Genomic DNA, 14,839 nt, shown 5'->3' with positions numbered 1-14,839 from the left:
TGAAGCTTTTTAAAAATCCTGGTCAACATTATTGTCTAAATTACAATTATAGCATACCTTCTGTTTCTCAGACTGACAAAGTCAAAAAAATTCTAACTATCTATTTGCGCTGTTAGTGTCTAAATCTCAATTTGATCATCTTGGTTCTCTATAAGTAATTTTTAATAAACCAAAATGTTTTGTGTTTTCAAAGAAACAAAAACTAATACGTAATATCCAACAAGATTTGAAAAGCAAAAAATTCCAATAAAATAAATCGGTGTTTGTGGCTCTGAGGTGTGAATACTTATACAAGGAACTAAATCATTTTACGCACACACAAATCTTTTTGACACTATTTTCACTCCATAGAACTGCACCTCTGTACCTTTAGGTTCTACAATGTTAACAATATTAAATATCTACATGTATTTTGAATACAAAGTGTATCAGAGAATAGATTTGAAGCAGAGGATAAGACAGATCTACAAAAGCCAGAATAAGGCTAGGAGACATGGCTGACAAGCCAATGCCAGTTCTTCTGTTAACACAACACTCTCTGCAAGCAATTAAATGTTTACACATAATCAGTATAATTAACAGTTTCTGTGTGCAAAAGCTACAATTTAGATAATCTTATGCAATCAGCACTGATTGTCTGAAAAAAAAAAACAACACAAAAACACGTGGCTGTCTATAAAAACTCCTGCCTGCATTCAGAATTCAAACCGTGTCTTCACTCATTTGGTAACAATACTAATAAAATTAAAGCTAAGCAGCAAACAACATAGACCTTGTAAGGTCTGATTTGAATGCCTGAATATAAGGTATGTTAGCATATTCATAAACTCAATAAAAGGTCTAGTGATGATAACTATAAAGACTGTTGGGATACTGCTAAGAGAGGCCCATCTGAAATTAAATAATATATTTCTAACATGTTAATAAATCCAGGAGATTTTCTTCAGAGCTGTTAAACCCAATGTTCAATAATGATGGGTTCACAGTTATGCTGGTTTTAATTATTAGATAGTCTTTTGCTCAAATACCTGCAGATTAACTAATTCTTTAGACAAACGGAGCAAACTAAATTCAGGAACAATATGTTCCTGAATTTATGTAACCTTTTGACCTGCTAAAAGGTTTGGAGTTATCCAAAAGATGGCATAAGACATGTCCCCCTCGACTGCATAAACGAAATCTTTTGGGGATACAGTCAACAGAAGTGCACCACGAAGAATCTAATCGAGTTATCTGTCCTTCTTTTCTACAAGAAGGCTGAGTTGTTCCACTTTATAGCCCAGAGAGAGAGCTCTTGTTCAATCCTTTATCCTCAGTTTCCACCACAGCTGCAAAATATGGCTGATGAATAGTTTGGCTCTTCTGCTGAAAACTCTAAAAAGTCCATAAGTAGAATATAAATCCAGTGTTATACTGCACAAATCATAGGAATCCAGCTAAGAGTGAATACAAGTACACCTCCCAGGCTTTGTATGATCTCTGGAACTACACTAAATTCTGTCAATGGATAAAAGGGTAGAATGTGTCAAATGTACAGTTTGGCTTGTTACAATGGGATGAAACAAAAGAAAACATATAAAGGGGTTAATTGTTGCTTTATGTTCTCAGGTAATACTAGCATAACAAGTGCTTTACGAATAAGCAAATTCATTTAAAACAGACTCTGTTTTAATCCGTTCAAGTTTACTAATCTGCATAATGTCATAGTGTTGGTATGCTCTCAAAGACTGGAGTTGGAGGCCCATGTGTTATATCGTGTAAAGTAGATCTAACTGCGCTAGAATGCTGTAAGCATTAGCCCCATTTGGTTTGACCCATAAGTCATAACACTGCCAAGACAAGATTGTTTATAGCATCACAAATAAATCAAATCCTAAACAGTTTGTTGTGCGTTTGTTGACTTTTCATACCAGATACCACAACAACTAAGGTTAGTCACGAGAATGCAATGTCACCCCAATGTTTTTTGGTTCCCTTTGTTGTTCCATCATCATGTATTAGCGTATGCCTCATCCCACCAGCAGAGCCAGCTAAGCATTACCAGGTGCTCAACTCCCTTACAGTGGGTAGTGGATAGTTATACACTTTTACAGGCAACATTCCTGCAATTAACCCTATAAAGACTGTTTGTCAGTGTGGGAAGTGTGAGCCCACAGCACAAGCTTTGGTGGCTGCTGCAAACACCTTTGGCACATTAAAGTTAAAGGTGTGAAACACTTAGAGGTATGGACACCAGGGGGATGAGCTGGTAAATACAAGTGGCTGGAAGCGATGACACGCCTATAAGCATGGTCAGCCTATAATGTTACATACTGCAGACAGACCACCATGACTGACAGACTCACAGTTTAGGCTGCTGCACTTAAATATACAAACTCCTCAATGAAAGAAAATAAAGACAACATACTTTGTCAGTAGCGTGGGAGAATTATCACCTGAAATATATGCTTTCTGACACGCATAGGGGCACTGAAGTGGACCACATTTGCATCCCATGAAAACCAGGGAGTGACAGTTTGAGAGGGGAAAATATACAAAGTGAGGAAATCACATTACACACATTTGGTCCAAGAAACACTGTGCTAAAATATCTGCATGATAATATTGTAGTTTATTTTAGTGAGCTGAGGTTTGACGGGTTAAATAATCAAGCAGATATCTCAAGTTTTCCTACATATGTGCTGGGATTTATTGAGAAACCACAATGAGAGGGGTAGAGTGGAGAATAAACCCTTAAAGTCTTCAGAAATATTATATTCAAACCTAAGAACTATAATTATGATCAATAGTGTTTATCATTAACAGAAGCCATGACATGAAAACATATCTGAGCAAATACTTCAAGATATTTTTGGATTTGTGGAGCACTTGGCAAGAATGTAGTAATATTAAAAGTACATTATGTGTGTGCAAAGAAGTGTATTATTTAAACAAATATTTTTGCAATAATAATAAACCAAAGTTCTGCAAGGAAGACTTCCCTGATAAAAGTGAGGAAAACAGCAAATTACCCTATTACTGGAATTAGTCAGTAATTCCTATACTTTCTAAATTGTCTATAATTTTCCTAAATTCTTGTGTCAGTAATGAAAGAAGAAAGAAATGGAATGAATTAGATATTTCCAGTTTGGTAGAAAGTGCTGCCACAGTTCAAAAAGTGACACAATTAAAAAATATTTCAATCTCTTGTTCTTGTGGAACAATTGAGTTTGATGAGTGTATGAGTAATTCTATGTAACAGAACCTAAGCTTAGAAGTGTAACGGGACATTCAACTTGACATGTCCATCTCCATGAGAATAAAAGCAGACAAGGGTTTAGTTATTTTTTGTGGAAACAGAATCATTTTCTGTTTGTTGTCCAAATACAGTAAAACTTTCACACATTGCAAACTTTGTTGGCTTGTACGACACTCTAAGTGTAGAATAATCCAATCCGTGTTTGACTTGTCTATAAACAGTGTTTCCTTTATTTTGCTCTTTTAATCCTGAAGTTGTTCTAAAGCCAAAATAAAGACTTTTGAATTATTTTAACACTTTTAATAATCTATGCTCAGTGTAGAATAATACAGGGTAGGCTTAATCAGTCCAGGTGTTTTAGATTTTGAACTAGCGATGATCAAATGCAGTCAAGACAGAAAAAATACACATCATAATGATTCAAACTAGTAACCATTAGCAGGTCACAGAGTTCAAAGCACTTACAAAAAAATGGGGGATTCTTCTATGCTTTTGTAAGCAAGAGCTAGTAACAAATCTTGCTTAGTTGATTCTGTCAACACAACAGAGCAATTTTCTTTCTTACATCATCCATGGAATCAAGTTTGAACCAAACACCTCTAAAACTAGTCTCAGTTGCACAGATCAGAGGTCAGCAACCTTAACAATCCAGAGAGCCAATTTCACTCTTGGACCACCTAAAAAAATTGTCAAGAGCCGTTAACTTTATATGGTTCTGAAAAATGATAGCTTATCGATCAACTTTATGTTTCATCGTAAAACCATTGTCAGAAAAAGATAGTCAGAAACTAGAGATTACTGCAGCTGGATCACAATGTCAAAGGATACTGATCTCATCGTCACGTTGTTTAAGTATTTCATTCAGTTTAGTCAGTTCTGCTGCTGAACTGGAATTGCTGATTTGGGAGTACTCTCTACTTCCTGTTGGTAACAGTTGTTGATCACTGCGTCCAGTTTTGGCACCTTTTTTGTCCAAAATCATTGACTGTAAAAAAAAAAGAATAAAGATTACCCAGGTGTGATAAATGCAGTTTTCGAACAGTCCATCTGCTCAAGAAACTAAATATTAGTAATGTGGCAGTGGGTTCTCAAAAATTTTCAAACACCTAAATATGCTTTCTTTTGAAATTATAGTGTATTGAAAAAGTATTGCTATATTTTTAAATCTTGGATGTGGAAATATCTCAAACTCCAGACGGAGACACTAGTGAAGTATACATTTCATGTATGTCATATACAGAAGCAGGTTGCTTTCATGTGACAGGACAGCTTTGCGCAACAAAGAAGATCCTAACTGTATTACGGACTTTATTAAATCATAGCTGCATCTGGAAACAAAAAAGACAGGTCACAAATATTGAAATAAGAACATGTATTTGTTTGATCTTAAGCCTTTTTGGTTATTTATCAAGTTGTTTGAGTGTGAATGTGTGCTTGTGTAAAATAGGTACGTGTGCTAATTTGTTACCGAAAAGTGTGAGATTAAAATGCAGAGAAAGGTAGAAACCATTAGCGCTCAGCACCATATATTCCCAAATGAATTTCAAACATATGCATGTGCTTTGACATAAATCATTTTATTGTAGCTCTGGTAGGATGTTTAGGGATTTTTTCCCCACTGTAAAGTGAACTTCCACCAAACTCTGAAGTCTTGTAGCCTCAAACAGATTTTCTTCTAGAATTGATGAAATCTTCTTTTGAACCCTCTCTGTACTAGCTGACTTTGTCAAGCATCCTCAAAAGGATGATGCTGCCACCACCAGGTGCCAGTTTCCTTTCCTATTTGCCTCATACGAGTTACTAGAGTATTTTCTCGACTAAAAACCCACCTGTTTAGGATTGTATTTGAAATGTAATCAATTACAAATTTATTGATGGAACCTGACTTAATGTTGTGTTTTGATTGTTGATTCTATGTTGCATTGTGTTTCTGTGTTTGATATGATGTAAAGCACTTTGAAATGCCTTGCTGCTGAAATGTGCTATACAAATAACATTTTATTTGATTTGATTTTTTGATTTTCTTCCAGATATTTGCTGGGAGCACTCCATGCAGGATTGAATTCAGTAGGTTTTTCAACAATTTCAACAAGATTTGTAGAGTGCAAGAGACTGGGAAGTTCAGAATTTTAATAGGAAAAAAAAGCCCTTTTTCTTCCACTTTATGTTGTACTTTATGTTCAGTTATATAAAATCCCAATAAACTATACTAAAGCTTGCGGCTTTAACGTGACAAAATGTGAAATGTTTTTTAGGGAATGAATACTTTTGCAAGGCTCATTAAACCTTATGAAGCTCAGCTGGATTATCAAATTTATGGAACTCACTGTGATTGTCAACACAAACAATCATGAAAAAGAAAACAAACTGCACATCAGAGCTCACCCTGAAACAAGGACAAGTTGAGAATTGGAATCCTACGTCAAATCAAAATCAAATCAAATTTTATTTGTATAGCACATTTCAGCAGCAAGGCATTTCAAAGTGCTTTACATCATATCAAACACAGAAACACAAAGTCACCAAGTGGGGGGTTCTTGCTTTTGCATCCATAAAAGGTTTACCGGTTATACTCCTACTGTGTTATATGGAACGTCAGGACCAAAGAAGAAGGAAATGGAATTTAAATCAGACACATTTAACAGGTTTGCTGGAACCAAACTGAGGTGTTACTTGCAGGAACGTAAACTGAACAGGAGATAGAGTTTGTGCATCATAACAAGCTGTAGGGAATATAAACAGACATCTACTGCATCTGGTGGATGCTTCAGCTCCAACCAAACCAGAGTGAGCATTGCAGAGGTTTTTTTTCTTGGCCACCCGGAGCAGCAGTAGAAGCAGCAGCAAGAACACACTTTCTGTTTGTAAAACGGTGTCCAAAAAAATGTTAAAAAACCTGACATTTGCACTTAATCAGTTTTGTCCAGACACTATAACAAAGAAAATAGGTTCATGAAACATATCAATTTTACTGTTTGGTGCAAAAACCATCATGGATAATGCATATCACTTTACACACCAGAATTCATGACATGTATGTTCTTCTAAATAACTGATAATGTACTTGTTTTTGAACTTGAGTTTATATTTACTGATTTATTTCTTAGATGACTTCAAATAACTGCCCTGCGACAGACTGGCGACCTGTCCAGGGTGAACCCCGCCTCCCGCCTGGAACGTAGCTGGAGATAGGCACCGGCACCCCTCCCGACCCCATTAGGGACAAAGGGTGAACAGAAAATGGATGGATGGATGGATGGACTTCAAATAACAATTCACCAACAAAACTATGCAACACTGTAATACTTGTGAAAAAAGTAAAAGAAAATGAAACTTTAGTTATTTTTAACACTGTTTCATAGATCCATATTTGGATAATAGTAAGACAAGATGATCAGATCCATTGTGTTTTTTTATGTAACTGTAAGAGTTCTGTTAACAGCTCTTGGAATATTATTGGCAATAACTTTCTAATAGAAATATGAAAAGTTAAACGAATGAACTAGCTGAAATTGTCATAGGATGTGAATCGTGTGCGACAGTGACAAGACAGAAAACTAAAAAAAGGAGGGAACATTTCACGGATAAAAATACCAGAAGCAAGAGGCAGGTTATACAAAACACATTTCTGCAGTCACTTCACAAACAGAGGCAGCGCTGACTATTTTACCTTCATCAGGAAGAAACAGTGCTGTATCTTTCTCATGTCAGGTCCCAGGGAGAGAGTCACATCTGGATCTTTATCATTCAGAAAGGCTTTGACTAACTCATCCAACCTAAAAAGCCAAGACACAAAAATAAACACAGACTTACTTTTAGCAATGCCAAAAATTCATGTTATAGTCTTCCATCACATTCCCTTTACAGGCACCCAAATGGTTAATGGCTTCATCCGAGCAGTTTAAAATGTGGGTCTCGTCAAACAAAACTATTTACATCAACGTGAGTTTCAGCTCCACTGGAGCGACCTGTTGATAAACTATCACTAAATGATAGTCCAAACACTGCATCCCGACATGCGGATGAAGCCACTGGAAAAGACCAGAAAGCATCCATCCAGACGAATCAAATGCAGGGATGACAATGTGCGGTTCTTGATTTTCTGTTACATGTCCAGCTTAGAAAGAGGCCAGGTTTATATGATGGAGGGCTTAACACAAACATGCTGGTCCCTTCAAGAGTTTATGATTTTGGTTTCCTGAAAATCCCTTGACGCCATGCACAATTATTTTAAAGAACAACAAATAAAAAAAATATTCCTAATATAATTAAGTTTTACATTACAAACAATTTAAGTGTGTAAATTATTTAAGTGATTAACAATGTGGGCATTTGGTTGCACTGGGTTTTACTTATGGGCTGCTTACAAATGCAAGCCCATAAGATTTATCTGCAAAACTTTGAAGAATCATGTATCCTTTTCCTTTCACTTCACAAATATGCACTAGGTCTATCAAAAATGTAAATTAACTTCAATCTAATCTCCTCTATTTTGTAGAAGAGGCTGGCCACAGATATTAGAGCCACAATAACAAGAACGACATTCAAAAAACAATTTTTAATTATGATAAACTATCATATCTCCTCTGCAGTTATACAATTTTTTTTTTATTCCTAACATTGTGGCACTTTTGGCTCTGATCAATTTGCCCTCAATTAACATGTCGACCAATGCAGGTCATAACATAAGAATGCAACAGAAACAAATAATTCATCATTGCTGCTAAATGTGGCTACAACAGTCATTACAAGTTGCCACTGTGAAGTGAATCCCTAATGGGTATAAATAGGATATATGTCACCCAATTAAAGATGAAATCAAAAATAGCTACAGGAAACACTTCCATACTGAAGGGGACATTTTCCAAATCTTTACTGAAACCGGTGGTCTCGCCCAAGACAACCAAATATGTTTAAGTTGATGAAATCTAAATTAAGTCCTGATGAATATCCGTCAGTAAAAGTAATAGCCACCTATTAGGAACATTATAAATTCTTATAAATCCTATGTTTGGCTGTTCAGGTATTTGCAATTCCCAAATTTTGAAATAGAAAATTCCAGACATTTAGGACTAAGATGTCCTGATTGTTTAGCGGAACACCTGAGGCCTTTTCATATCTAAATAAAAGTAAACTAAAAATGCAGAGTTAATGTTTGGACATTCAGTTTTTATGATATTAACCAGAATAGGTAATTTCATGTTTTTTTGTTTCACAGACAACCCTATGGTTGGTTTGCTTTATTTTAATGCTTGTTTTGTTGTATTTCTCGTGCTTTTTGGGAAAGAAAAACAACAATGACATTTTTGAAAATCAGAGAAGGCATACTTTTGTATCTCCTCTGCAGTTAGCTGCTCCTGTCTCTGCTCTCCTGTCACCATTGCCAGCTCTTCATTCAGGAACTGGATCTCTCTTCTCAAACGTGCAATAAGCTGAAAGATGCAAAAGGTACAGTGGGAGGTCATAAATGACACACAATAAGAGAGGAATACCTAAGTCCACAAATGAAGAGTTTCTGTACTGTATATTTAGCCGTTTATTATAATCCAAAGAATACAACATTGAGTTCATGGTCCTTTATACAGTGTCAACAGAAGTCACAGCATTAGTGGGAGGCTTCACATCAGATGTCCTCAGGGCAAAAAGTAACACAACACAGCCAGAGAAATGCTAGACTTTTCTAGTTCTGTTTGAATATTTTGGTCACACTGCAAATACAATTCTAATTCCGTTTTTAGTATTATTTTTATGTGATAGAAAAAGTAATGCATAAATAAAAAGTGGAAGGAAAAGTTTTGAGTTTTTTATACATGACAAAAATCTAGGCTTGCAGCTATCAGCTAGGACGCTAGCTGGACTACTTCAAAATTCCAATAATTTTTCAAGTCAGAAGAAACATTTTGGTTAATGTCAGTCCTCTTTTACCATCAACTGTTCTCTTCCTGTGGACAGTTGGTATCTTTAACACAAGATACCAACTGTGTACCACTAACTAGACAGTGTTCCTCACACAAAAATTCTAATTAGGCTAGTTTCAGTAATAGTTAATACAAGGTCAAAGGTCAGACTAAGTGATCTAACAGAAACTAAACAGTGGTCATTTTAAACCTAAAATTACCACTAAAACTAGCAAAATGCCCAGATGCTGTTGATTCAGGATGCTACAGAATGAAAACACAGCTATGGTGCGGTTTTTGAATGGGTGCCACTTCGCTCAACGATGATTATGCCCCTAATCCACCCCATATCGTATGTTTCAACACTGAATATCATGGCTTGACCGTTCCTTCACCAGAGCCGCTCCCTGGCTCTTTTTGTTAGAACCACTGCTCTGATGGTAATTCTCCCAGCTGCATCCTTAAAAATCTGACCGCCGGCTGTTGGTCAGCGGGATGGTGCAGTCTATTTCAGAGCAAAAAATCCCACACGGGCACCACAGTACCATGGCAGACTTACATATTCTAAGGCTAAAAAATTACTTAAGCCATAAAAATGATGAGGTAGTTTTGGGTTTTTCTTGTACAAACTCTTGTTAGGGCACCAATGCAGCACACTGTAATGATGATATCAGAAGATGTACAGAGCCTTGCAAAAGTAGGCTCCAGAACCTTTTCACATTTTGTCTTGTCAAAAAAACTGTCACTGTGTGGCAAGCATTTTCTTCAATCCTCTTTAGTCTAGGTCTGGAACATGTAAAATAAGGTATTCTAAATGCACAAAGGCCTTTGGGAAAAAAAATACAGTTCAAAGTGTGCAAGAAATCTTGGGTTCAAGATGGACTAAACCTTTTTAGTATAGTGTAAGCAATTACTTTCATAGGTCAAGTAATTAGTAAATAAAGTCGTCTTAGCCCAGGCATTGAACATCTCTGTCAGGCCTGTTCAATTATTGGTATGCAAATTGAAGTATTAAGGCACAATTCACCAAGACAAAATTATTCATCCGAACTGTCAAAAAAAAAAGTCAAATACATGCCACACGTTTTGAGTTTAGAAAGAGTGCATGCTTTTTTAAAATATATTCTTTAAATTTACGCCGCACCTTGTGTTGAACATTTGCATAAAATCTAAAAAATAAAAACTTGTGGTTCATAAAATCTAAAAAAGATGTGGAAAAGTGCAAAGAGTGTTATTGCAGTTGCTAGGTACTGTAAAAGTGCAGTTTCGAAACAGCTCTGCCATCACCTAAATTCTAACTATCTGGTTACCCAATTAAATGTAAAACATTAACACAGTGCTTACTTTAGATTATACCTCCTCCTCTTGTACATGCAAACCACCCACAATAAACTGTAAGCATTGCAGTATAAACACAGGTTTCACTTTAAATGCATGTATACAGCATCCCACTCCCAAAAATGTTGCTATTACAGGGGCCTCTTTTTATGAGGGGAAAGGAGGCACAATTTCCCACTACCATCTACACGTGGACAAGTTTTATCCTCCCCAAAAATAAGTAAACAAGGGCTGCACTCATTGCATCTAACAGCAGAAACACTTGACTGAACTTTCTCCAAACACATGAGGAGATGTTGCACCCACTTTCTGAAACTCTCGTGTCGGTTAGTGAGAGGAAGTTTCTGTTTGAGTCACAGGTATCTACTAATTGGCATCATCTTTGTCTAAGGTACACAAAATAAATGCAACAATAAGTTGTGGAGGCATCTTAGAAGAGCTAATGACTGCAGACAATCTCCACTGGCAAACATAAACCAGCTTTTGGTCTACAACTGACCTTTGTGCCCTTAGAGAAAATAACACCCTAATATGGTCAGGTCACTGAAGCAGACTTCATTATAAGCACAGGTCACTTTCAACACCTCATTCTTTCCCATTTCCATGAAAGACTTGCTAAATATTTTGTCTGGTCTGGCCGGTTTCCTGCTGTTCAGAAATCCATTTAGTATCCTGGCTGCAGCATAGGACTACTTAGGCAATGTGGCAAATATAATAGTGTTGTGAAAATTGCAGCTTTCAAATCAGTTACCACAATGAGCAAGTCCAACAGGGAGCTGTCAATCTAATGGGGTAAAGTGACATCCCGAACCTCAATAAATGACATTTTTATAATTTATAAATTACACTCCAGGCTTTGCTTTATTCCAACTCACACTTTTTCATGTAGAGATGGTAAGAGGGCAGCAACAGGGGAGAAAATGCAAAAGACAAGATAAAACCTATAAACAGAGGAAGGACTGAGTTTGCCTGAAGCTGTAACTCTGTCAGACCCAAATGGGAACAGCCAGACGCTGTCACAATTACTGGGGCCAGCCGCAGACTCTTATAAAAATACCTCTCAAGAGTTTGCAAGTGGACAGTCAAATCTTAGCAGCAGGATTACAGTAGCAGTTGGTTCTGAGGAAGATCTGGATGGAAGCATAGGACATGGACACAGCTGTGAAGACCCATAACTCACCCCCTCAGCAAGACATTTCAACACTATGTTGACTTTCAGCTACACTCCCGTACCGTAATATTTATGATACATGTTCACAAGGTAAAGACTGTAAATTATACTCAGCATGTCAAAAACTGTTTTGTACAAAACAGGATCTTTTTTTCAAATTTTTTCATATTTCACATTTAAATTAAAGGTCTACAACTTTGCACTCACAGGAGTCATTTTTGTGAACAGTCCAGCTGTAGTTACTCAATTATAGCTGCAAATGTTGTACATTTTTGATACAACATAGGGAATTTGTTGCTATCTTTTGTGAAAAAAATATTCTAGTTTTAGATGAAGAAAGTTAAGAAAAACATCACACCTTTACAAGCCTTTAAAACCCAGCTGTTTTTATCATCTCAAGAAATATTACTGGTACTATTAGTATTGTTCTATTGTTGGAATTTAATGAAAATATTTAAAAATTATTGCAGCTATTAAAAAAAGGTAGTATTTCTATGTCTCACTACATTACCTGGTTCTTTATTATTACCAGCCAAAGTTACTATTGTGAAAGCTTGAAAAAGCAACTTGTTGCTCTGTAGCCGCCTGGTGCAGAACCCAGTTTTTTACATCTCCAAACTCAAAGTTCCTAACTTCATAAGACTTTGCTTAAGTATAAATACAAAATCTAAGTATGAATTTTAGATCATCCCACAATACTTAGGTGTTACATATGAGATGCTCTACAGGGAAAGAGGGCAGGTGAATTGATAGATCATTTCTATGTGTGTCTTATTTAAAAACAAGCATAATTTGGGTTGGTATAACAATTTTTTTTATATACTCGGTTGTTTATCATGTTGACAGAAGGACAGGAAGACTTTTCATGCTCTACTTTGTTTTTCTCATATTTATTCAGAACTAGGAAAGACCAAAATCAAGTTAATTATTTTTCAAAGCCTTCAAGAGGGAGTAAAGAAACCTGATAAAGTTAAATACAAAGGGCTTAAGGATGCAAAGTTATAGGTATATAAAATTAAATAAATGAACAATTGCAAAGAAAAGCTAAAACTGTGACATTGTCATTGAACTTTAAAGGGGCTGGTTAAAGTCCCTTAAATCCAGTCTATGAGCTTTTCCATAAAACTTGGCAGATAAATATATGCACATTTTCCTACTGAAATGTTTCCTCTAAAAAATGTGATGTATTTGTGTAAAATATACTAAATAACAATTTGTTAAAAGTAAACAAGATAGACAGAAAATGCATACAGGACATGTGAGCTGTCTAAATACCATAAGATAGATAGATATTCATGCTGTCTAAGATGTGAAAATTCCTACAGTGAGAGTGACTGACGCTGGAAATATAATTTAATTCCAAAATCAAACAACATTTAGGTTTTGTAACACTTAGAGTCAATATCAAAGTTTTGACGACCCACTTTAGAATGGTCAAGATTGTGTAGTTCGTGGGCTAGCTAAAGTGTTGTTTTAAACAAAGTGCAACATGATTCTCACCAGTGTAGGATCCAATTCTTCATTCAATATGGCCACGTTCTTGATGAGCGCCACGCGCTGAGCAAAGCGGCAAGTAGAGATTGACTCCTGGTAAAAACAATTTTAAAAATCAGTCGCTGTTTTTCTGGGGGACAATAAGGGATAAAAAAAATAAAAACACTCATGTAATGATTTGATAATAATCACTTTTTCAAAATAAGCTCAGCCTTCCATGGTGAACTGCCTGGCATAAAAACTTGATGTAGATATTCTTTTGCACACATCTCTTACCTAAGTTTGATTTTTTTTGTTTTTTTCTTTAAAAAAGAGCCTTGTAAAGCATAGGCTATGTAAGGTGTTAAAAACCAAAAGTACTTGCAATGTGCTGTTGAATTTTTTAAATACCTGTGATGAACTTAAAGATTTGGTTTGACTGGAGGCACATGAGCATTCTGACATTTCAAAATGAACTTTGACATCAGAAAATATATTGATTTCTCATTTTTCTTTCTATTTCTTTTTATCCCTTAGCAATTTTTTTTATTTTCTAATGGTTTAACAGAATATGGTATCCAAACAGGGTTATGGATGCCGAAACTTACATCTAGATTCCGTTTGTCAACTGCCATGGTGGCGATCATGGTGGTCATGCAGTTGCCCCCAAGGCTGTCCCTCAGCACTGATGTTAACATGGAGTTTCTGTATGGAATATGGGAACGATTCTTCTCTGACAATGCTATTATCACCTGAGGACAAGAACCAGAAAATGAACCACTTCTATGATACACAGGAGTGTTTACAATCAGTCAATCAGAAAAGGGTTAGACAATCTGAAAACAGAAATGGTTCTTACTTTCCCTTTCAAATGCTTCTTTGCAGAAACACACATCAATTATTTCAGTTTGCAACACAATCCAACAACATACAGTAATTTGGTTGAACAATTATAAATATGTAGATGATTTCCAAAATGAGCACCAGATGGAATAAGTGGTTGAGTGAGGGGAATAGTGTTATCAGGACATTTTGACATTATGATGCAATGTTTTAGGTCATATTTTGCCCCTTTTTATTCTGTAAATACAACTTAAGATCTTTTTTCATAATTTATCGTTGTTGCTCTTTATCACTAACAAACTATTTTCTGAAGAGATAAAAAAATGGTTAAAAATCAGGAGGATCTTTAAATAAAGATGAGTATACCTGCTCTAGATAGTGGAGTGACAGGTTGATGTACTTGGCCTCAGTGAGTAGCTGCCCATCCAGGCCCGTCTTACTGACTCGATCTGACCCGGCCAGGTCCACCAAGTGCAGTTTGGACCGGCGCAGGGTAGCTGAGCCAGGTTCACGCCTGCACAGATGTATGGTGAAAACACAGTGCGAACGAGTGGAGGCCTGGTTCATAGGGGTCTGAGAAAGACAAGAACCAAGAACAAAAAGATACGTTAGAGGGCATTTAGGTTAGTTTTGATAGATCTTGTTTGTCTCTCTTAGCCGATAGGAAAGCCTCACACATGTGGACCAACACAACGTACACAGATAATGGTGGCTTATGGATGGTCTTAGGAGAGAGACAGAAATAGAGTATGACTCACTTTCTACATGAAAACATCTTTAACCAAAAGAGGATGGGTGACTCCTGAGACCCACGCTAAGAAGAAAAACAGATGGAATCTACACTACATTGTATTTTCTTATCCTGAGCCACTTCAACAA

At 36.2% G+C, this 14,839-nt stretch overlaps 1 protein-coding gene across 3 annotated transcripts in view; it reads right to left on the bottom strand.

Moving 5' to 3' along the window:
* Positions 1 to 14,839, bottom strand: part of LOC114134759 (kinesin-like protein KIF6) — a 55,642-nt gene that overhangs the window by 26,179 nt on the left and 14,624 nt on the right. For all 3 annotated transcript variants that reach the window (XR_003593456.1, XM_028001540.1, XM_028001541.1), the window contains exons 7-12: positions 14,327 to 14,533; positions 13,726 to 13,869; positions 13,145 to 13,231; positions 8,567 to 8,670; positions 6,909 to 7,014; positions 4,067 to 4,223 (exon numbers count right to left, since the gene is read on the bottom strand). Coding sequence is in view for 2 of the 3 variants with exons in the window: in XM_028001540.1 (XP_027857341.1) it covers positions 4,067 to 4,223; positions 6,909 to 7,014; positions 8,567 to 8,670; positions 13,145 to 13,231; positions 13,726 to 13,869; positions 14,327 to 14,533 (805 nt within the window). In the remaining variant the exon portion in view is untranslated. The remainder of the gene's footprint in view (positions 1 to 4,066; positions 4,224 to 6,908; positions 7,015 to 8,566; positions 8,671 to 13,144; positions 13,232 to 13,725; positions 13,870 to 14,326; positions 14,534 to 14,839) is intronic.

The sequence above is a fragment of the Xiphophorus couchianus genome, chromosome 19 (assembly GCF_001444195.1).
Source record: "Xiphophorus couchianus chromosome 19, X_couchianus-1.0, whole genome shotgun sequence".
In the NCBI taxonomy this organism is placed as follows: domain Eukaryota; kingdom Metazoa; phylum Chordata; class Actinopteri; order Cyprinodontiformes; family Poeciliidae; genus Xiphophorus; species Xiphophorus couchianus.
The sequence above is the reverse complement of the archived record's forward strand: the minus strand, read 5'-3'. Positions and strand labels throughout refer to the sequence as shown.